The 24,777-nt window shown below is 43.0% G+C and overlaps 1 protein-coding gene across 3 annotated transcripts in view; it reads right to left on the bottom strand.

Moving 5' to 3' along the window:
* The window catches only part of Tbxas1 (thromboxane A synthase 1), a 188,021-nt gene that overhangs the window by 126,174 nt on the left and 37,070 nt on the right, over nt 1-24,777 (bottom strand). For 2 of the 3 annotated variants that reach the window (XM_008823502.3, XM_017795697.1), the window contains exons 2-3: nt 23,006-23,099; nt 19,984-20,036 (exon numbers count right to left, since the gene is read on the bottom strand). The exons of the other annotated variant lie outside the window; for it this stretch is intronic. In XM_008823502.3, the coding sequence (XP_008821724.1) occupies nt 19,984-20,036; nt 23,006-23,099 (147 nt within the window). The remainder of the gene's footprint in view (nt 1-19,983; nt 20,037-23,005; nt 23,100-24,777) is intronic. 3 annotated transcript variants of the gene reach the window in all.

The following is a 24,777-nucleotide window of genomic DNA, read 5'->3' as shown; positions in this document are numbered from 1 at the left end:
GGGAGAGGGGATTCAAGCATCCATAATTGTATTTTAGAGATAGTAGGAAGTTTCAAGATGGTAGTTCACACACACACACACACACACACACACACACACACACGCACACATACTTTCACTTCATAGCTAGGAAAGTGAATGCAAAGAGAGGCAACTGGATGGGAGGTGCCATCTCTCAAGAGCCACCCCTCACTCAGGAGAACCCACCAGGTCCGGGATTCTCTGATAGGGACTCAGGGACCTCATCCTGAGCTGGCTGGGCAAGGGGTTGCGGGGGAGGGGAACTGCTGATGTCAGTGATTTCACCAAGGTGCCAACTGACTGTAAGAAGACCTTTGAAATCCAGGTCAGAAGAACACAGGAGTCACAGTCAAACTTCTGGCTCCTTGATGGTCTGCCCTCAGATCTCTGAGCCATCTTTGAGTCCCACATCAGACCTGAGATATAGTCAGGGGCTCAATGGCTAAGGGACTCCTTGGACTTCAATGGCTAAGAATAGCTGTGTTAAGACCAGATGGCAGCTTCTAACCATTTTTGTCTTAGTACCCTAAGCTGACCTCAGAGAGTTAGGCTACAGGCAATGGCAACCCCTTGGGAGTGGGGCCTTCATGAATGGATTAATCCATTGATGGACTCAAAGTTTGAATAAGCTACTGAGAGGTAGTAAAAACTGGAAGGTGGGGACTGGTTGGAGGAAGTATCAAGATATACCTTTGAAGGCATGCCTTGCCCTGGTGCCTTCCTGTCTTCACTCTGCTCCTTTTCTACCATGAGATGAACAACCTCCTCCTCCACATGCTCCTGCCACCTTAAGGACACTGCCATAGCATAGGTCCAGAAATGATTCAGCCAGCCACAATGGACTGAAACCTCTCAAAGCAAAACTAAGTTAAACCTTTCTTCCTTTTGTTTCTATGTGAATTCTGTTGCAACAGTGGGAAGCCAAACTAACACAGTGGGGAACCAAAGTAACACACTGGGCAATGCTGCCCACACTGCTTACTATGTATATACCTTTGAATCTCAAAAAGTCACACATGCTTCTGAAGTAAGTGATCTGCTCAGCCAAACTTAAGTGTTGTTGGGATGGTGTCTTAGTTTGTTTCTCCATTGCTGTGACAAAACACTCTGGCTAGTACCAACTTTGGGAGGAAAGGGTTTACTTGTCTTACATGTCCAAGGTCACAGTTCATCGGGGAGCCCAAGGTAGGAACTCAGGGCAGGAACCTGGAAGCAGGAGCTGGAGCATAGGCCATGGAGAAATGCTGCTTACTGGCTTGTTTCCCTGGCCCCTGCTCAGCCTGCTTTCTTATGCAACACAGGCCCACCTGCCCAGGGGTAGCACCACCCACAGTGGGCTAGGCCCTCCCACATCACTCAACAATCAAGAACATGCCCCATGGACATGGCTACAGGCCAGTCCAATGAAGGCAATTCCCCAGTTGAGGCTCCCTCAACCCAGGTGTGTCAAGTTGACACTAAAGCTATCCAGCACAGATGGTTACATGAGATACTATATTGGAAGGCTGTATCCTTCTTAAGGTGCTGGAAAAACTCTTACACATTACTAACATTTGATATGTAAATGGGCCCCAGGAAAAACATATTTCTTACAGTCATAAGAGCAAAAGAGGTGGCCCATAGAGTTCTCTCACAGATCCATAAAGGGCCCATCATAAGATGTCTACAGGAGTATGGTGGTTTGAATGAGAATGTCCTGTATAGGCTCCAAGTATTTGGACATTTTGTCCCCAGTTGGTGGCACTGTTTTGGGAGGTCTTAGAACGTGTGGCTCTGTTGGAGGAAGCACATCACTGGGGGCAAGCTTAGAGGGTTCTTAAGCCTTGCTAGATCTCGAGTTGCTCTCTTGCTTCCTGTGCCTGCTGGAAGATATAGAGCTTAGCTTCTGCTTCTCCTCCAGCTACCTCTGCTGCCATTCCTCCCCACCATGATAGACTCTTGCCCTTTGGAACTGTAAGCTCAAATAAACTCTTCCTTCTATAAATTGCTGTGCTGGATAGCTTTAGTGTCAACTTGACACACCTGGGTTGAGGAAGCCTCAGTTGGGGAATTGCCTCTATTGGACTGGCCTGTGGCCATGTCTGAGGGGCATCTTCTTGATGAGTGATGTGGTAGGGCCCAGCCCACTGTGGGTGGTGCTACCCCAGGGAGGTGGGCCTGTGTTGCATAAGAAAGCAGGCTGAGCAGGGACCAGGGGAGCAAGCCAGTAAGCAGCGCTCCTCCATGGCCTGTGCTCCAGCTCTTGCCTCCAGGTTCCTACCCTGAGTTCCTACCTTGGGCTCCTGGATGAACTGTGACCCGGGATATGTAAGCTAAATAAACCCTTTCCTCCCCAAGTTGGTGGTGGGCAGAGTGTTTTGTCACAGCAATGAAGAAACAAACTAGGACCGTTGCTTTGGTTAGTGTTTCTATCACAGCAACAGAAAAGTGACTAATACAAGAAGGTTCTGCTAGAAGCCATGGGGACAGTGCACAGGTAAGAGATGCAGGTGTTAGGCACCTGGTAAAATCATAGATTATATGAGAACACAACAACATGATGGACCTTAAAAGCATAAGTAAAAATTCTAGGACCTACAACAGTACAGATGGAATGACGATACAGCTCTAAGGATATGCATCACACTAAGTAACCATGGAGTGGTTGACTACTGAGGCTTGGAAAGGGAATGAGAGAGGTATAAAAGTTGAAGGGACCAAACAAGTAGAGTACCTGGCAGAGTGTCCCCAGCCTCTCCACTATACCATAAAACAGAAATACCATCCCCCCCAGGTCAATTTGAAATGGAGTTAATTAGTAAACATTGGTTAATGATAATTCACAATGGTGTGGAAACCTATTCCTGTCAGTGTTTTTCTGATGCTGTTTGCTTGTTTTTTTTTTTTTTTTGAGACAGGGTCTTTTGTAACCCATGCTGGTCTTCAACTTGCTATGTGTAAGAGGATGACCTTGATCTCTTGATGCTCCTGCCTCCACCTCCCAAGCGCTGGGATTATAAGCATGAGCCACCACACCTGGTGAATGTTTGTTTCCTTATTTGCAATCCCACTCTCTATTAGATTTGTGTTTTCTTTTAACGCCTGTTCGCCATAATTGACTCCCAAGAGATAGTCTGGAAAACAAAATAGTCATGTGTTCAAATAAATGCCAAACCTTGAATTTCTCACTTGGAGATTTTTCTGGGCATATTATTCTATGAAAAGTGTTGAGACATAGTTCAATAACAAGACCTGTGTTCCTTGGACTAACTCTGTGTTTCCACCATTTGACTAAGGGGGACTCTTTTCTTTTCCATATAGCAATCATTATTGTTGGTGGCAATGGTCCTAAGGATACACTTTGAGAAATGACCACATTAGACTGTCAAAGGATAAGAGGCAGAAGATTCCAGATTCTAGGCACACCCTGGAACTCACATTCTTCCCTTCCTTCTCTTTTCTCTTACAGGTATGTGATCCTTAGTTCCATTCTAAGGATGGAACTTGGACCCAATGTCGTTAGCAATATCTGAATGTTTGAATCCCCTCAAATTCATATGTTGACGTCCTAATCCTCAAGGTGATGATACTCAGAGGTGGGGCTTTGGGAGGTGATTATGTTATGAGGGCAGAGCCCTTTTAAATTTGTTGGTGTCCTTATAAAAGGGTCCCAAAGTTGTTCCTTCACCTTTTCTGCTACGTGAGGACCCAGCAAGAAGGTACCACCCATGAACCAGAAAACCAGTCCCTAACAGTGCCTTGTTGCCTTCCTCTTGGGTTTCCCAGACTCCCAAACTGTGAGAAGTAACTTTCTATTGTATATAAGTTATCTGGTTTATGGTATTTTGTTATAGCAGCTGGGGTGGATTAAGGCACTCTAACTGGTTATAGCAAGCATGAAATTCTTTTCCCCTTTGCCATGTGCAGTCTCTTCATTATGATGACATCATTTTTTCTTCTAAACTTGTATTAGTTACTTCCCTCATTGCTGTGACAAAATGTCTGACAAAAGCAAAGTAAGGAAGGAAGGGTTTATTCTGGCTCACAGTTTGAAGGTACTGTCTATCGCGACGGAAGTCATAGCAGCAGGAGCCTGAGGCAGCTGGTCACATGCCATCCAAAGTCAGGAAGCAGAGAGAAGAATGCTGTTGCTCAGCTCATTTCATGTGTTTGTTCACTCCAGGACTCTAGGCTATGGAATGGTGCTGCCCACATTTAGAGTGGGTTAGGTCTTCACATTTAAATCAACTCACTCTAAAATTATGGTAGATATGCCCAGAGGTGTGTCTCCTAGATGATTCCAGATCTTGCCAAGCTGATAATCAGTATTAACCACCACAGACTCAGCATCAGTGACTCAAATTTGATTCCTCTTCATTTTAAAAACTGGTATCTTGCTCAATTCTGCTGTATTTTTCCTACTGGACATTTCTTATGGAAATTTCCCATCTTATTTTTTCATTTCTGATGATTCAAATCACTGTTTTCTCAGCAGGACTAATAGAATGTTCTTTGTTTATTTTTAAAATCAATTCCATCCTCCCCTGCACGCCTTCTCTTGCCTTTCTCAGGCAAATATTACATTTTCCCAGCATGCCCTTAACTCCTACTCTCCTCCTTTCTCTCTTAGCCCAAACTTCTATACTTCTTCCAACCTTTGGGTGCTGTGGTGGTTTGAATAAGAATGTACCCCATAGGCTCCAAGCCTTTGAACATTTTTTTGGTGGCACTGTTTTGGGAGAAAGTGTGGCCTTGCTGGAGGGAGCACGTCACTGGGAGTGGGCTTAGAGAGTTCTTCAGCCTTGCGGTATTTCCATTTGAGCTCTGCTTCCTGCTTGATGATGTGAGAGCTTAGCTTCTGCTCCTACTCTAACCACCTCTGCCACCAAGCCTCCCTACCATGATGGACTTTGGAACCGTAAGCTAAATAAGCTCTTCCTTTTATAAGTTCCCTTAGTCACAGTGTTTTATCACAGCAACAGAAAAAAAACTAACACAGGTGCCCAGCCACACTGTTCTCGACAGGCCCCACCACTTCACCTTGATTTGGATGGTATGGAATAGTCAGCTTCTCTCAGAGAGAACATTTGTTCAGAAACCGTGGGATTCAAAAGGGGAATCTAGCACACCTCCTCCAACAAACAGTCACAAAGCTGGAGCAGGTGCCTATGAAATAGCTAGACCACTGTGCATTAGTAAGCTACCAGACATAATCTTGACAAATCACTTGCAGCAAGAAGCCTTGCTATTGAAGGGCTGGTTCTGTGAAGAGATGATGTGGAGAGGCCATGAAAAAGAGACCAGAAGCCTGCAACAGCACCAGACAGAGAGGAGGGAACTTATGTGAGACCCAAAAGCCATGGTGGAGGCAGTAGGAAAGAGGAAGACAGGTGTGAGGTAAGAGAAGGGGCTCTGCATGGGAATTTATTAAAATGAACTGAATTTATAGTGTAGTGCAAGCATTTGTTGATAATGGTTTTAGTTTGGTTGAAAAAAAGTTAACTGATTTGCAGCCAAAAGGAAGTTGGAAAGATCACTGGGGTCCTACATTCCAATTGGAAATGCAAGGTTCACATTGACCAGTTGGTTACAGGGCACAAGGATGACTCATCTAGAGTTCATTCTCAAGGTTTGAAAACAATAACAATTCTGTTGAAAACAATAACAATTCTGGCAGAAAGGCAGTGATAAGGCATTGTTATAAAATGCCCTCCAAACGTAAGATGATGGTGTTGCTATGGATAACAGTGTAGAGGGTCCTCAAAAAGTAAAATTGTAATAGTTATGTGACGTTGCAACTCCACCATCAGGGTGTATGCCTGTGCTTAGGTAGCACTGGTTGTCAACTTGACACACCTGGGTAAAGGGAGCCTCAACTGGGGAATTGCCTCCATTGGATTGGCCTGTGGCCATGACTGTGGAACATTTTCTTGATTGCTGAGTGATATGGGAAGGCCCAGCCACTGTGGGCGGTGTCACCCCTGGGCAGGTGGTCCTGTGTTGTCTAAGAAAGCAGATTGAGCACAGGCCAGGGGAATAAGCCTCCATGACCTGTGCTCTGGCTCCTGCCTCCAGGTTCCTGCCCTGCGTTCCTACCTTGGCCTCCCTCAGTGATGAACTAATGACCCAGGAGATGTAAGCCAAATGAACCCTTTCCTCCCGAAGTTGGTATTGGTCAGAGTGTTTTGTCACAGCAATTGAAGGCAAGCTTGAACAATGCCCAAAAGAATCAAAAATAGGAATCAAAAGATGCATCTGCACACTGTGATCATGCCTACATTACTGAACTGAAAGCAGGGTCTTGAAGGTAGATTTGCACGCAGTCAAAAAGTAGAAGCAACCCAGTGTCCAGATGAGCAAAACATGGAACACGCATGTGGTGTATGTTTTTCTCCTTAAAAAGGATGGAAATTCTGATGCATGCCACAGGCGGATGAACACCAAGGATATGTTACTAAATGAAATAAGACAAATACTGTGTGATCCCACTGACATGAAGTCTCTAGAATAGTCAAGGAGACAAAAGAGGAATGGTAGTTGCCAGAGGCAGGAGAGAGGAATGGAGAGAATTGTGTTTAATGGGTACAAAGTTTCAGTTTCTTAGGTTGAAAACACTCCTAAGTATAAATGGCAGCAATGCTAACGTGTTTAATGGCACTGGGATTGTGAAAATCCATATCCCTATTCAGATGAAACCATCATATAATGAGTGATTCTTATGATGTCTGGAGTCCCAAAGCCCTGATAGTCATCAGCATGTGTGGTTTTGCAGACGGGCAGGATTCAGGCTGCTAAGGATCCAGGCTGCTGAGGTCAAAGGTAAAGCATCTTATTGGGTTCCAAGGCTGAGCAGGACTGGTGACTGCTTGATCAATGGCTTGTCTGGGGGAACCCAAACTCTAGTAGAGAAATCTAAGGGTTAAGGGAAGCAGCTGAAAATCTTTTGGCTAGTCTCCTGGAAGAGTCTGGTGGCCATGTTAACTACATTGTAGGCTGGTGGTTGAGACAGAGATAAGAGCTTGGAAAAGTTACAGAAAATCTTTAAAAGAAAATAGAAGATCTAGTCTTTGGTGGTTCATATGTACTAAACACGGAATTAGCAATGCAGAAGATGGAGGAGGGGATGCTGAGGGAGGAACTAGTTACTTCTCATAGTGATCCTGCTGAGAAAGGGAGTTTCCATCCAGTACCCAGATGCTCACTTCTCCTGAAACAGAGTAGCACTTAGAGATGTTGGTAGCTCAAAAGACTGCAGTCATCACATCCGCCTAATATGCAACAACAGGCCATCCACCAGCCATAGGTTCAGGGCAAAGGTTAGTTGGTTTCACTTTAGAGAAGGCAAAAATGGGATCACCAGCTAACAGTTCCTCCTTAGTGGTTAATGTGGGGTCTGGAAAACATGGGAGAGAGCCTAACCTTCAAAGATAGATCTATGAACTGAGAGCCGTGCCCAGGAAGGAAAGGCCTTCTATTGTGGGTTGCAAGATTCTTGCAGTTGGAGGGCAAGATAGAGGAGACATTATTAAGAACATGGCCTTGAGATGAAAGAATAATCAAGGAACTTATTTTAGTAGTTAAGTTTCTATTATCTGCCCCAGGCATGTAAGCATCATAAAACTTGGTGGTGCCTTGCTAGGGAATTGCTTTGTGTGCGTAGCTGTGGAAATGTTACACATAAGACTGATCAGGAATAATTGGAATGCATGGTAAACAACTCAAACTCAAAGATTTAAGGGTCTTGAAGAGGAAAAGAGAGATTGTTCCATTTTAACAAAGAACTCTGATGATTCAGAATTTAGTAGCAATTCACATATGTGTGGTGGTATATGATCTTGTATGTTTGAACATTTACACCAATATTTGGAGTCAGTTTGGTTTGAGACATTTAGATGATGTAGTTCACTCTGCCTGTGTGAGTAGCAAGGATTAAAACTATTATTGTTTGCTTTTTAATCATTCAAGAATTCCCTTACTCCCTCCCACTAACCCTCCTCTCTCTCTCTCCCTCTCTCCCTCTCTCCCTCTCTCCCTCTCTTTGTCTCTGATTTGCCATTGTGGGGTTTGTTTTTCTTTTGTTTTGAGACATTATTTGGAGGCATAAGAAGAGCGCCAGGGCCCAGAGATGAATCAGACATGAAAGCTCAGTTCTAGGACTCAAAACTGACTCCACATATCTGTGACCCAGGTTGGCCTCAAACTCATGACCTTTGTGCCTCTGCCTCTTGAGAACTAGGATTACAGTTATGAACTACCACACCTGAATCATTTAACAGTTTCTGAGAACTGAAAAAAAATTCTCTGTGATCAGAAAATAACTTTAAATTCTAGGCAATTGGTTTTTTCGTCTTTGAATTTACAAATGATTTTTTTGTAACTATGAAAGCAAAGATTATATGTCAGTCTTTTTGGATAAATTAGGAATGCTATTTACTTTTCTCAATTAATTAAGGCTAAGAGCTACAAGAATTGGGTAAATACATGCCATTTTTGAGACTATGAAAAGGAGTTCTTGACAGGAGATCTTTGCATAAAGTTCTGTGTTACCAGGACTTACTTCCAGAAGAAAGAATGCCTTGACAAGTGTCACAGTGATTCATGACAATGTTATGTAATTCCATTATGCGTTTTGGGTTGAACAACTTGGATTTGTTGCAGGTACAATTCAATTAAATGTGGAATTTTTTATTTGAACTTATTAACTAGAGACAGAGCTTTTATGAAACTCTACTGTGTGACAGTCTATTGTTTGCGAACACATCTGTGCAGGCTGTCATGTGAGGACAAAGAAGTTATTGATGGTGCATTTGATTGTCACCGTTGGAGAAGGCATTCCCTCCCTCCCACCTGGAGCCTGCTACACTCTTCTCTGCTGTAGATTTTGGGGACTGATGTCAAAGAATACAAAAGTGAAAATTCATGGCTGACTCCCCTACCTCTGTGGTGCTCTGCTCATCTCCTAGTGCATTTGGAGACCAGCTTCCTCAGTCCATATGTGTGGCATCAGGAAGGACATTTTCCTCCCATGGTGGTGTGGTGACTGGGACTGGATTCTGAGTTCTGGGCTGACACCTTGCTCTGAGTCTCAGAATTGAGTCTGTATATCTGAGCCCAGAGTCCTTCTCTGTCCCCACCAGGCTCCCTTCTCAGGGATCAGAGACTTCTCTCAGTTGAGTCCTAATATCCAAGACAGGCCTTCTTGGTGACTGACTACTATCCACTGACTTTTTCCTCTACAGGCAGCTTTCTCCTGTGGCCAATGCTTGCTAGAACATGGAGCCACCACTTCCTACCCTCCGTGTATGTCGAGCCTATAGCCTGCAGGCTGCATGCATCCCAAGATAGATATGAATGTGACCCAACAAGCTTTAGGCCACCATGCCATGCTGTAATGTCAAAAGGTTAAACAACCTGGACCCTGCACATCACCCATCAGCTGGAACCAGCTCTGTCTAGATTCTTGGCTGTTTTCCATCCCTAGCTCATCCTAGTGAACAGGGCAATTTCTAGGTCATTCCTTCAACTACTCTATTTCCTTGGGAGTAAATATTTAGCTGGCCACACTACTCTGAAGAAAGACAGCCACACAAATTCATTAGAGTTCATTACCCAGTGCAAAAAGTCATAGATGTTCTAAATTATCAATTAATTTTTTTCAAACTCCTTAGTTTAAAATAGCTGAATTCATGCTTTTGAAGAATAAGAAGGATGATGCCATTGCACAGGAGACGCTGGCCCTAGACTCACAGCCAGGTGTGTGAGCCTCGTTTCCAAGGGAAGAGTGCCACTGCTCCATCTGCTGCGACTGTCCACAGTGGGCACTTGCTGACTTTGTCTAGGCTTTCTTAGAAGCTTAAATCCCCAGGGGCAAGTGTCACACATCAGCTTAAACAGTTTTTTAATGTGCACTTTTAGACATTGAGTCATCAGCTGGGGATCATAGGACTTTAGATACCTGTCATTCAGTCCTTTACTTTTGAGTGGATGGTCTCCACACACTAGGGGTTGTGAAATTAGTTTAATGGGCTGTGAGCAGCTTGCCATTGTCTTCTTTTGCATGAAGAGATCCATGTGGTTTTTACATAGTAAATGAGGTGTTATTTTAGAAAACTTTAGTTTCTCTGTGTGTGAGTGTGCCTGTGTATGTATGCATGTGTGTGTGTGTGTTTGTATGTGTGTGTGTGTATGTGTGCTGGATCACAATGCAGTCAATGTTGTTTACTGAGGTTCATAATTAAACAGATTGTCAAGGTCACTGATCTAGTTCAAATCTCTCATTTACCTCTAAGCAAACAGGCTTGAAAGGGAAAGTCAATGATTGGCCTAAATCCATTAAGCTAACAATTGCTGGCTAGAAAGAGTGGGAGCTGAGACTTTTCACCCAGTCTTCTATCATATGCTGTTGGATGTTTCTACCTGAAGAGGGAATTAATATACTCTTACTCTTTATTTGTGTCAGTCACAAGGCTGGGGCACAGCAGGCATCAGAATACGCAGCACTCTCCACAGCTAGTTGCCTGGTAGCCAAGACATGGAACCAGCCTAGATGTCCAGCAAGAGCTGAATGGATATATATATATATATATAGGCTTTATTCATCCATAAATTATGAAAATAGATGCAACTGGAGATCATGTTAAGTAAAATAAGGCAGACTCAGGCATGCATCATGTGCTTTCTCTTATTTGTGGAATCTAGATTTAAATATAAATAGGAGGACTGTGAGGGGAGAAGAGATCAAAATGGAGGTGAGAAGGAGAACAAGGGACGGTGATTGGTGTAATTGGTATTGCAGGGAGACAAAAGTATTACATATTTTCCTTCATATGCAGAGTTGCCCTACATGCAGAATCTAGATTTAGGGGCTCTGTGTGCGTGCGTGCGTGTGTGTGTGTGTGTGTGTGTGTGTGTGTGTGTGTGTGTGTGTGTGTGATATGAAAGCAGAAGACAGAACAATTAAGGGGATGAGGGGCAGGGGAGGGTAGTAAGGGGCAAGTATGTGCAAGGTACCATGATACATATATATAAAAATGTCATAATAATGCCAGGTGTGGTGGTGTACGCCTTTAATCCCAGCACTCAGGAGCCAGAGGCAGGCAGATCTCTGAGTTCAAGGCCAGCCTGGTCTACATAGTGAGTTACAGGACAAATGTAGCTACAGGGAGACCCTGTCTCAAAAAAAAAAAAAAAAAAAAAAAAAAGTCATAATAGGGGCTGAAGAGATGGCTTAGCAGTTAAGATCACTGGCTGCTCTTGCAGAGAACCTACATTTGGTTCCCAGCACCCACACGGCAGCTAACAACTGTCCATAACTCCAGGGCATCCGACACCCTCTTCTGACCTCTGCTGGCATTGTATGACACAGGTGCACTTACATACATGCAGGCAAAACACTCAGAGACATAAATTTTTTTTTAAATGTCATCAGAAAAACATATGCAGCGCCCATCACTTCTGTGTTGTTACAGGAAGAGGATAGGGAAGAAATGAATGGTAGGAGATAAATGGGATGAAGGAGCAGTCCAAAGCCCTGGAGTTTATGCAAACTTCAGAGACAGGTGTGGACAAAGACCAGAAAACAAGACTGGGGCAACTGGAGAGATGGCTCAGCAGTTAAGAGCACTGGCTGTTCTTGCAGAGGATCTGAGTTTGGTTCCCAGCACCCACATAGCGGCTAACAACCATCTGTAACTCCAGTTCTAGGAGATCCAACACCCTCTTTTGTTCTTTTTGGGCATTGCACAACACGGATGCACTTAAATATGTGCAGGCAATACACTCATATGCATAGAATTTTAAAAAAATGTTTAAAGTGTTTAAAGAAAACAACATGTTCTAATCTATAAAGACTGGGAACTCTGAAGTGATTCACCATGAGGAATAACAAGAGGCCATGACAGTGGCAGGTGAGGTGGAGGATCAATTATAGACCTGGTCAAGGAGGATGTGGATCTAACAAATCTCTCCATTTCTTTTTGATCCTTGAAGCACATTTATCTGAGGACAATGGTTCCTTTGGCAAGTCTACCTAGAGGGCAGTGTGCTTGAGCTGGAGACAGTTGTCTTGATGACCTCTTCCCTTCTGTTTTCAAGGTCTCCTATACCAACCTGTTATGTTGGAGTAGCTGCTTTGATAGATGTCCCCCTGACATGAAAAGCAATTTAATAAATTCCATGTATTTAAAAATTGTACACTCATAAGTTTAGTGTTTATGATACATGTATTTTGACCCATAAGAATATTGATATTTAATTTAGAAAATGTTCCCCAATGACTATGGCCTTGAGGCTATCTGGTATCATGTTCACTTTGATTCCAAATTCTCACAGCCTGAAGCTGGTGATTCTCAGCTTTGCACACTTTTGTGAAAGACAGCTCAGACCAAGCTAGAATACTATCCAAGCAACTCCCACAACTTGACTTCATAACCAGAAAGGTTGGGCTAATTCAGGATTATCGTGCCTAAATCCACAATTTCAATTATATGGTACTCTCTCAATGATTATATTTCCATTTTTAGCAATTTCTCTTAAAACAGAGCCACACTTTTAGGTCACTTAATGAATGAGCCTCATTCTAAGGCTGGAAATCCACAGCAATCCATACTTAAGAAAGTTTCCTGAGTATTGACGTCTATAAAATTCTGCAACTGTGGCCTGATTTCCCCCATTCTTCAGCCTCCGGAGCTTGGGCCAGTTTAAATACGAGGACAGTCTCCAGGCATTAGGGGTTCAGCTTCAGCCTGAACACTTGTATTTGTTTGAACAATTAAGCTGAAGTTTCTATTCCACCCCACACTTAGCTATATTTTAAAATATTTTTAAATTTATTGTTTTTATTTTATGTGTATGAGTATATTGCCTATATGTATATAAATGCACCCATGTCTTGCAATACCCACAGAGGTCAGAAGAGGGCGTTGGATTCCCTGGAACTGGAGTTACAGACAATTGTTAGCTGCAATGTGGGTGCTGGGAATCAAGCCTGGGTCCACTGCAAGAGCAGCCAGTGCTCTTAACTGCTGAGCATCTCTCTAGCCCCTTAGCCATATTTTTTAATCCAACATATTCAGTTATTTCATTTCTTCTAAGTCAGAAAATGACCATCCGTCGCAGCAGGAATCCAGGAGGTCCTTCTAATCCCTTCAACTTCTAGAGTTCCTGTTCTAGAGCAATAAGCTGGGATCTCTCCCACAAGTTGGTGACATCACCCCCTGACTGCTAAAGTAAACCATCTCTCCCCTGCTCCTCAGCCTCACCTCAGTAGTAAATAAGCATGATGGCTAAGAGCGTGGTCATCAGAAGTTCTCACCCCTCAGTCACTTCCTGAGCACAGACTCCTCTAAAGTACAGTGCAGTGGAGTCTGAGCTTGAAGTGTCAATAACATCGTTGTGGAAGCCACGCTCTCTTCCATATGCTCCCCACTTTCTCCCCATTCCTGTGGCAGGAACTTTGAAGCAAGGGTCAGGTCCTCTTTGTGGAAGGTTATTTCCTTGGTCCACTGATTTTTTTTTTTCCAGCGTCAGGACTCAAAATTCCCCGGGAGATAGATTGTTTCAGGTTCTCAGATTGTAGAGATGTTCTTGGAACACTCAATTTAAGGAGTTACACACAGTATTCAAATGAGGGCAGTCAGTAGGGCATGTGGTTAGGTATGTTAATGCAACAGAGAAGTCAGAAATACAGATAGAAATTCCTAAATAATGATGCATGATAAACATGACATTTTGAATCAGCCAGGAAAACATGAATTTCCAAATAGAATCATCTGGAAAAAATAAAGATATAAAGATATATCTTTTTATATTTAAAACATTTTTATTATTTTTACTTTATGTGTATGAGTGTATTGCCTGCATGTATGTAAGTGCACCCATTTTGTGTAATGCCTACAGAGGTCAGAAGAAGACATCAAATTCCCCTGGACCTGGATTTAAGGACAGTTATTAGCTGCCATATGGGTGCTGGGAATTGAACCCAGGTCCTCTACAAAAGCAGCCAATAGTATATTTAACCGCTGAGCCATCTCTCTAGACCCTTTATATTTATTTTATGTGTATGAGTGTTTGGTTTGCATGTATGTAAGTACCCATAGTGCATACAATGCCTGTGGAGGCCAGAAGAGGGTGTCAGATCCCCTAAAACTGGAGTTTCAAATGGTTGTTAGCCACCATGTGGATACTAGGAACTGAACTCAGGTCCTTTGTAAGAGCAGCCAGTGTTCTTAACAGCTGAGCCATCTCTCCAGTTCCGTAGAGATGTATTTCATGGATCAACTTTCTGACATGGTAAAAAAAATACCCAAGATAATTAAAGAGAAAAGGTTCATTTTGCTCAGGGTTTTAGAGTTCCAGTCCATGATGACATGACTCATTACTTTTAAGTTTGGTGGAGGTACTGGCTTGGTAATGGGGTAGAGTACATGGCAAAGTGAACTCACTTCATGGCTAGGATGACCAAAAAGACGAAAGGCTGGGGTCCCACAACCCACTTTGAGGGCATGTCTGCAATGATTTAGGGTCTTCCACCAAGACCCACTTCCTAAAAGTTCCACCACCTCCCCATAGCATCCCCCTGGGAATCAAACCTTGTACATATATTAAATATAAAGGGCTACTTTCTTTAATGTAAAGAGTTTTTGCAAATAATTTGGCAAATGATCAATAACCCAACAAATCTATAGAACAAAAATACAGTGGATTTTAAACATATGAAAAAATGTTCAAAGTTGATGATGATTAAAGAAATACTTTTTAAGGTTCAGTTCCCACCACCCATATGGAGGCTAGCAACTGTTTGTACCTCCAGTTCCAGGGGATCCGACGCCTTCTTCTGGCCTTCATGGGCATTGCATACATGTGGTACACTTACATACATGCAGGTTAAACACACACATAAAAGAAAATATTAAATTTTAAAAATCAAATAAATTTAAAGAAGTATCGATTAAAACTATAGCAATATATCATCAAATGCTTTGTTACAGCTTATTTCAGCTGCAAATATGTGAAGGATCATGTTTTCGCATATTTTATTTGTGAGAACATAAATTGATACAAACCCTAGAGAGAGCAATTTGGTAATGTAAAAATATAAAAACTGTAGACAGTCTTTGAGTTAGTAATTCTATTTCTAGGGATTTATCCTACGGACATATTTAGGCAACAGAATGATGATGTGTACATGAGAATATTCACTGTAGTATTTGTGAAAGTGAAAGCTGTTGATCAACTAAGAAGTTATTTTTAAAATTAGTCTATTTCTATACAATTAAATACTTTAAAAATTAAGTAAGTGGGGGCAGGTTTGGAGAGATGAGTAAGCAGTTAGAAGCACTCTTGCAGAGGACCCAGGTTTGATTCCCAGGACACACATGGCGGCTAACAACCATCAGTAAGTCCAGTTCCAGGGGATTCAACACCCTCTTCTGATGTTCTCAGGCATTGAATGACACAGGTGCACTTACACACATGCAGGTAATACACTCACACACATAAAATAAAAATAATAAATAAAAATATTTTTGGTCTTTTTGAGACAGGGTCTCCTAGAGTAGTGTTTAATAATAAAAAAGAATATATTGAAGGAGAAACATTTCCCAGACACCATTCATGAATACAGTAGGATAAAGGGCCACACATCATGTGTTCTCCACATGGAAAGAAGGTGACAGCATAGTGTGCCTCCATGAAGAAGCGGCTCAGGGTTCAAGGTAGAAGTGGGTAAGCTTTTATCTGGATGCTCCTTTGAGATTTATGAATTATTCGTGGTGTTCGTGTTTACCTATTTGCGGCTTAATGTTTTAATGGTAATACAGGAGGTTATGCAACAAAGCTGGCTCCATGGAGGGACACAGGTACATAGGCACCAGGTGCCGGGAATGTGTGTCACCTTCCAACAAGAAGGAGTGATGGTTGCACTTGAGATCAAAATTAAAATGATGTGGAGCCAAGAAGAAATGAGAATGAGGTTAAATCAAAGCTGAGCTACAGAGCTAGTGGTTGAAAGATAGATGAGATCAGGGAAAGAGCTTCACACAGAGGCTTCTGTTGTTGCTAATGAGCTGAACTTAGGGCTCTATGTATCTATAAGTAATGGTCACAGCATACTAAAGGGTGGTTACCTACTGGATTACACAGTCCATCACAAATTCATGGGCATAACTTCTACTCTGTATTTAATCACCAGTAATTATATTGATATCATTATGGGGGTGGTATTGGGAAGGAATATAATATATCCAACTTGGGGCTTATCCTCATACCAAAAGGGTAATAGGTAATCATTAACTGAGTGACAATTATCCAAAACCATAGCACTTTGCTTCCCTCATCGTGGCCAGTGGTACTGCAGTGCAAGTTGGAAATGACTGAGTACAGGAGTAGAAGTTGAATAGTGTGCATACCAATCTACCCCAGTTATGTTCAAGTTCAAAGAAGGAATGTAGTTTTCTTTACACAGCCCTAACAAAGCAGCTTACATAATCAGATACTTGGAGCAAATACTTGTTCTAGATGGCAGTGGCAGTGATAATAAACATGGAATGCTATCCATTTTTCTTGGCAGAATCCTTTGCCAACATTCATGTCTTCCCCATAGCACAAATGGGAAGGGAAAGGGGTAATGAGCCTACTCTAGTTAGGCGCCCTAAACTCTGACTGAGCTGCTATGACAACCAAGTAATAAGCCTAATAGTCACCATACTTATTTGATTTTCAGGTCCAGAGCAGTTAAGAGATCCGTGCTGCATGCAGTCCTCCCCACAAACAGGGCTGTGCTGTCATGGAAGGGCCCGGTGCTTCTGGAAGCCATGGTACGGGGTTTCACTTATCAGATGAGAAAGCAAATCTACTATTCCAAGTTTTAAGAGGACCACGCTAGATTCTATTTCCTAATCATAAAAGTATTTTAAAAATTAATGTAATTTAAACAGGACTGTTTCCTGAAAAAAAGAGTATTTGTTATTCATTGAACATAGCCCTCTTTGACAGTCTGAACCAGTGAAACCATTCTACCAAAATTTAAGCAGCAAGAAATAGTATTTCCCATTAGTCAAGAGCTTAGATATAGGCTGATTCAACTCCATCATTTCTACCCCATCACACACCAGTCAAGATCAGGAAAAGGACCTGTTGAAGAACTCAGCATCTTATGGCTTGTCTTTTTTTTTTTTTTTTTCCTAAAGGGGAAAAGATTGATAGCTTTGTGTGGAAAAATTATTCCATCATTTTCCCCCCTTTTCACCAGAGGTGGGAACAAAGAAAGGAGATGATACTGCAATTTTGATCTCTATAACCTCATTTGAAATCATTCTCTGTGATTTGAGTTTCCTGGAAATGAAAAGAAGAAATTGTGTGAATTTAGTGAAAGTTGGGAAAAGAAGTTGATTGGACATCCTGTTGTCCAGGAACCAAACTGTGTGATAAGGTTTATCTGGTAGTTTGTTGCATGTGTATGCATGTGTGCGTGCGTGTGTGTGGGGGTGTGTATATGTGTGTGTGTGTGTGTGTGTGTGTCTCTGTGTGTGTGTGTGTTTGGGGGGGTCTGTGACTATGTTTGTCCATGTGTCTGTCTGTCTCTCTGTGTCTGTCTGTGTGCCTTTAAAACAGTGCCCTTCATCTGACATTTTATAATAATTCTAAGGGCCCCAAAACTTCTGCTGTAGAAATCTCTACAAAAAGTTCTTCATGGAAGTGATTCCTAGAATTCAAATACAGGGTGTGTGTGTGTGTGTTTGGGGGGGTCTGTGACTATGTTTGTCCATGTGTCTGTCTGTCTCTCTGTGTCTGTCTGTGTGCCTTTAAAACAGTGCCCTTCATCTGACATTTTATAATAATTCTAAGGGCCCCAAAACTTCTGCTGTAGAAATCTCTACAAAAAGTTCTTCATGGAAGTGATTCCTAGAATTCAAATACAGGGAGAACCTTTTCCAGTACTGATAGAGACAGCATCATTCTGAGTCAGTACTGTGTCTCAGAACCATAGCCAGCTGCCACAGTCCAGGTCAAGGCAACTGCAGAATGAGACCATTGAAAGCAGAGTCAGAATGAGAAGGTTTGAAAGCAACAGAAAAGCACCACAGTAAGAAGAAAGGCAAACAGTTCAGTCCCTTGAGACTTTATTGAGTAACTAGCAGGCTTAAAGCCAGAAGCTATGCACAGAAAAGAAAACTCAGAGTGAAGTCCTCCATTCAAAGAGACCGCAGAGAGCGAGGGTGAGTTGCTTATTATTTAGCCATAACCGCTATCTCCCCATCATCTCTTGGGAGGAGTATACTCCCCTATCCCCCACTCTCTCGCTAAGTCAGCGTCAGACTTGGTTAAGGGATTGCATTGCCTCACACTGGCCACAGCCTGCTCCCCAATACAGTTCTGGGTTTGGCCATGTAACTTAATTTGACCAGTAGGATGCAAGCTGGCACAGCTCAGCAGTGTTTCTCGCTGTCTTGAGTCTTTACTTTCCCATGAGAAGACCCTGCCCTCAGAAGCCTGGTCTTCCATGGAGGATGTGAGACCTGAGGAACAGTGCCCCAAAGAGGACCTCCTCCCTCCATCTGACACAGGAATTCTGGAGGAGGCTTCCAGTCAGGAGAAGCTTAGACCAGGAAACTCCAGCTAATCTCTAGACATACAAAAAATAATTTATGTCACTGAATTTGTTGTGTGTGTGGGTATTTGTTACACAGCAATAACAAACAAAGACAGGTAACATCTAACACAACATTTTAACTTCTTAATTTTTAGGGCCATATAATAAACCAAAGAGGTAGAAGGTAGGTAGACTACTTGTTCTCCTGAATAGAGCCATGTCCACAAAAAGTACAACCCTTTCCAGACCAGAATCTGGGAGAACACACATCCAGATCCTTTGGGCAGAAAGGCTCAAAAGTCACTGGACCTGTTAGAATGTACCTAAGCAACACAATAGCATGCTTAGTTCACCTAGACAAATGATTGCTGACCTGGAGGTCTAGAAAGAACTACTAAAACCACCCCCTGGATGAGGAGGATCTCTGTGAAAACACACTAAAAAGATCAGGGACTCTAGTGTATACAGACCTGTGTTGAGAAGCAAAATGATTCAAGTCTTTCAGATCTTGAATAGAGAGAGTGATCTGAGCTTGGATCTAGCATGCACACTCTGAATCATAAAAAGCATCCAAAACGGCTGGAGAGATGGCTCCATAGTTAAGAGCACTTGCTACTTGCAGAGGCGCTAAGTTTGGTTCCCAGCATCCACGTAGTGGCGCATAACCACCTGTAACTCCAGTTGCAGGGGATCTGATACTGTCTTCTGGCCTCCTCAGGCTCCTTCATGCATGTGGTGCACATAAACTCACACAGGCACACACACACATACACATAAATTAAAAAAAATAAATTATTTTATAAAAAAGCATAAAAGAGAAAATTCAAGAAAAATAAAGAAAAAGGTGATGCTACTTTCCATGGCCAAGAACAAGGATGACCATGTGTTGCAGCATACCCAGGACAGTTTTGGTCACACTGTTGTCCTATGTAATTGTTTATGGAACTTCCTTCCACTCTCAAAAGTGTGCTGGGTAAATAATAAATTATATCACCACTGGTGGCACACTTTACCCCTAGGGTCAAATCAGACAGGTCCAAGTGAGACTTAGACAAATTCATGGGGTCAGACCTGATGTGGATTGTCAAGGCAAATTGGACACTGGGGCACAAAAGGCCACCATGTCCCACTGTAACTTGCTCATTGTCCTGGTGACAGATGATAAAGCCACACTGACAAGTATCTTTCAGGCCAGCATGGTGTCCTTTGGGGCAACCCTAAAGGTCTTCTCTGGGAACCTTGCCTATGCTACAGGAAACCCACTCTCTACATGTATACTGTAAGGTACCTACCTCCTGTGCAACCCCAAAAAACACAAACATGTGACATTCCTGTTCCTGCCATGACTTCCACTTCCATTCAAAATCAAAATCAAGACCAAGTTTCCTTCTTACCCACACAGAGGTCCATATCGTTTCCTGAGTTCCAAATGGCTCTCCCAAAAACCCTGAAGAAAAAAACAGCACCATAGTAAGAATATGACTGAGCAAAACTTCAATGATTCAAACTTATTCAGAGTGGGGAGAAAAGTCTAGAACAACAAGAACACAGTTACATAAACAATAAAAGAAGGATTGAAGTTATATTACTTTGAAGTACTGTGGACTATTGGATAAAGAAATGACTTAAAAAAATATTGCCAAGTAACACTCTCAGCAGCTGTTTTAATGGACAGGAGAGACCGCAAGTACTTAAGCTATCTGTGTGTAATTACTGCTCACATATCTGAAAACTATTTGCTTTCCCATCTACAATATTCCCCTCAGAGATGTGGTTCATATTATTACTTTGCCAAATCCCTTCTCATGGCTGGTATATGTGTGAACTTCCGAGTCTATCCAAATTATCATGAATTCTGAATTCTCATGATCAAAGTTCAACACCAACCCAAACCAACAGATCCAAAACACAAATCTCAGTGATTTTTCATAGGACAAAACTCTAGGATACCAGAAGATGTGCCTGGGGTAAAATGAGTGGAAGATTAGAAAAGGCTAGACCCCTCATGCTGTGTGGATGGAGACAGAGGGCATAAACAGGTGTACATGGGGGCATCAAGTGGATGAGCATTGAAAAACGTAAGCCAGACATGGTGGTGCACACCTTTAGTCCCCATTAGAGGCAAGCGGCTCTCTGTGAGATTGAGGCAAGCCAGACTGACATAGGGAGTTCAGAGTCAACTGGGGCTACAGGGAGACCCTGTCTCAAAAAGACTCCCCCCCAAAATAGTAAGATGTGGAAGTAAATTTGAAAACATGCACACACTGGGAAGGGGCAGGGTGGAAAATGCTAGGCTTGGGTTATAGGAATGGAGTGTGAATAGAGTTGAACCTCAGATGAAGTAGATTCCCTGTTCAGAACTATGCCCTAATCCCAGTAACTCTACTGTGTTTCACAGTGCAAGCCTGGCCGATAGTGCAGAGATCCTGTGTGAATATAAGAATAATCTGTTGACTATGTTCTAGAAAGAAAGTGACAGAGTTTCTACATACAAATTTTCCACAGGGGCTAGCTACCCTGGGTTCTCCTTACATGACAGTTACTGTGTTTGCCTCAGAAAGTAAATAACAAATTAATTACTCCACTGACTACAACTGATCAGTTGTAGTCAACCTGTGAAATTTATGATCTTTACATTTCCTCTCTGGTTTGTTTGTTCTATTTTGACACTTCTAAATCTCTTCATACTTGCATCTAGGGCCTAGATGGGGTGACTGTCTGTGGGCTTAAAAGTTGTGAACTGTGTACCTCAGAGGACAAGACGGGAGAAAGTGTTTAAAATGCTAGAAAGAGAAAACCATCAGCAAAGAGTAAAGAGAGTATAAGGAGCAGAAAAGAAATTGAAGAGGAAAAGGGAAAGGGATGGGTCACTCTCTGCCTAGAGCACGGAGAAGAGCCCTTGCCAGAGGAGGGGTCGGGGAGCTCCAGATCCTCAGAGGGCTATTATTAGAGTTGGCCCAAATTAGTCCTTCCTGCCCTTATGTGGTAATTCACACACAGGATCTGGTGGCTCCTGATGGTGATCTGGTGGCAGTGTTCCCTAAGTTAGGCTTCTGAGAAAAAGCAATGGGAGAAAAAAGTAACCTTCAAAGATAGATGTCTGGATCCCTATCTACAAATGCCCTGGCCATTTCCCCTGGCCTGTCACGCTGACAAAATGAAGGCAGCAGACTTAAAATAGAACATTTTCTTGAACCAGCTTCCCTTCCTGGCCACTTCCTTCTGTCCCTTATGGCTATTCTTGTTATCCCGTTTTAAACTGTTGACTAGTGCCTCACTCATCTTCCCTGAATACCCTGCACCTCGTGATTCACCAGAGTTCTTATTTCTCATGACTGTCATCGCCCTTCTGTGCCAAGCCCTTGCCGTTTCAGTCTGAATGCTGGCCACGGCTAGAGCCTACAGCACTAATCTCAACTCTTGACCCTTTCAGGGTATTCTTCCCTCCTCTACTCAAAAATGGAGGCCTAGAATGGTTCTTGCCTTACCCTTCCAATCTGTGAGTAGTCTAGCCCATGAGCCGCACACAGCCCCAGCCTTCAGGGTCCCTGCATCATCAGGTCTCATCATTCCAGGTGCTGGCTGACCCCTGCCACCCTTGTCATGTGTCTGCACCCATGTCCACAGTGCTTGCTCCCTAGGTGTGTGTCCTTGTCTGGGACTCCTGTAGGAGCCTCTTCTCCAGAAACTCCCTCCCAGTGGTTCCTCCCAGGAGGCTCCCCTTGAAGCAAGACTATAGCTGCTATCTGCACTTCCCAGTCCAGCACTGGACACATCCCACCTGGTGGTGTGCTCCATTGGTGGTCGGTATGCTCGAAGGTGTGAATAACTTCTGCAGTGCATTCTAGGGCCTGGTATATTTAGATGCTCCATACATTAGGTTTGGGGTGAGTGAATGAATGAATGCATACTGATGAGTCTCAAGAGATGAATTAGTTAGTATCCTAGCATAAGAATCTATTCCAAGAAGTTGAGGATGTAGCTCAGTTGATAGAGTGCTTGCCTAGCATGCACAAAGCCCTGGGTTTAATCCCCAGCACCACATAGTGTGAGTGTGGTGGTGCACACCTTTAATCCCAGCGCTCGGGAGGCAGAGGTAGGAAGATCTCTATGAGTTCAAGGCCAGTCTGGTCTCCATAGCAAACCCAGGCCAGCTGTGGCTTCAGGGAGACCCTGTCTCAAAAAGACAAAAAAGAAAAAAAGAAGAAGAAGAAGAAGTTTGAGGTTATCACATAGCAGGTTTGAAACAGCCTTGACTACCTAAGACCCTGCTTCAAAAAAAAAAAAAAAATCAATCTAGTAGAGGTGGACTGTAATCACACCTTCACCCAGAGATTACCCTGGAGTGAGCAAACTAAACAGGAGTACCCCATGGGGAAGCCTGCACTGACCGGATCCAGTGAGTCTATGCCTTACCTGACGGAAAAACATCAAGTTTCCAATGAAAGGAGAAGGTTTGGGGTGTCTGATGCCCAACTTCTCCAGTCTTGAGAAGGCCGATGTGGAATACCTGAGTGGAGAAGCACGTTTTTAAAAACCAAGAAAGTGATGCTCATGCCATTGGCTCTATTTAGAATCAGAACTATTGGGACTGGAGAGATGGCTCAGTGGTTAAGAGCACTGGCTGCGCTTGAAGAGGCCCCAGCTTTGATTCTCAGCACCCACATGGTGGCTAACAACCATCTGTAACTCCAGTTCCAGAGCAATCAGACACCCTCTTCTGACCTCCGCAGGCATTACACAACATGGGTACACTTACATACATTCAGGCAATACATTCATACACACAAAAATAAAAAATAATAAATATATTAAATTATTTTTAAAAGACATATACTGATGACTTTACTCTTTGGTTATACTTTTCTTTTGGGTGTTTAAGACCATATAGTTGGCCCAAATAAATCAATTTATTTTTACACTTAAGGTCATTTGAGGATCTGTTCCTCAGGGGTCACATGGGCTTGGGAGGAGCTCCTGGCTCCTTTTTTTTTTTTAACCAGTTCTATGTGAAGATAAGTCAAAGGTCCTGCTTGACCATGTCTGGTTTCACTTGGAAGCATGAATGAGATGTTTCCTCTGAGTTGACCCTCCTCTTTGTAGACTAGATAGACACTGGTTCAAGTCCATTTCGTGGGGTCTCCATGTCTTCCCTGAACAAGAGGACAGGTGACCCACCACAGTTATAGGATATTTTGAGAGATGTTCCATAGTCCCCTGGAACTTAGTTGACCTTGGAGGGCAAGGGGCAAAAACTGTTCTTTAAGTCCCTGTGACCACATTAGTATAAGCCTCAAACTATGGCTGTTAAACATCCAATAAGGTTAGTTCCACTGTCTGGTACTTTTAATTATCATGTGCTATGTAGATAAGGCTTAGGAAAAGACTAAATCTTGCCTAGACATGTATTATATTCCTTGAGCTAGTTGTATGAATAATTGGTCAATAGGTTGTTTGATTAATATGGTATATGGTTCCCTCTGTTTTTTTTTCTTTTTTTTAACTAGCTAGGCATTATTTATCTCTTGCATTGTCTAACCTTTCCATGGTTTCCCCTGTGGAGAGCCACAGCCTCTGCCGCCATTACAAGATGGCGCCGGTATCCAGACCTTCTTAACAGTAAACATCCTGCTGCGCCCATAAGGGGCGTGCACAAGAGCCTGCTCTCCCTCGCCTCCTCCCGTGGCGTGATCTCCAGCAACCAATCCGCTTCTTATACGTCATAGATGGGACCTTTAGACTATATAAGCAACCGCTCTCCCGCTTCTCGGCATCTTCGGTCTTTAAGCTTCTAAGAGTGTAAGATGCGCATACAATAAACTGCTGCAGAAGGATCCTGACTTGTCCTCCCGCGTCGTTCTTGCCGGCGAGACAGAAAGCGGTCGGGGACAGCTGGTGCCGAGACCCGGGTGAGGCCATATACACCGAAAAGCCTTAACGCAGCATGGGTCATGCCTTCTCTTCCTAGCCTTCCCCAGATTGTATACTTTAGCCCTTCCCAAATCCAGGAGGGAGGCCATGGGTGATTAGGGCTAAATTACATAGGTTGCTGGGAAGAGTGGCTGGTGAGGGTCCAATGACCCTGCTTGGCCCTCCTTTAATGAATGAGCACAACCATCACAACTCTTTAAGAGTTCAAGGGATTACACTTCCCAGACATTAGGCTTAAGTCTATATAAAAAGTTATT

This window comes from Nannospalax galili, unplaced genomic scaffold (assembly GCF_000622305.1).
Source record: "Nannospalax galili isolate Female #2095 unplaced genomic scaffold, S.galili_v1.0 scaffold307, whole genome shotgun sequence".
NCBI lineage: Eukaryota > Metazoa > Chordata > Mammalia > Rodentia > Spalacidae > Nannospalax > Nannospalax galili.
The sequence above is the reverse complement of the archived record's forward strand: the minus strand, read 5'-3'. Positions and strand labels throughout refer to the sequence as shown.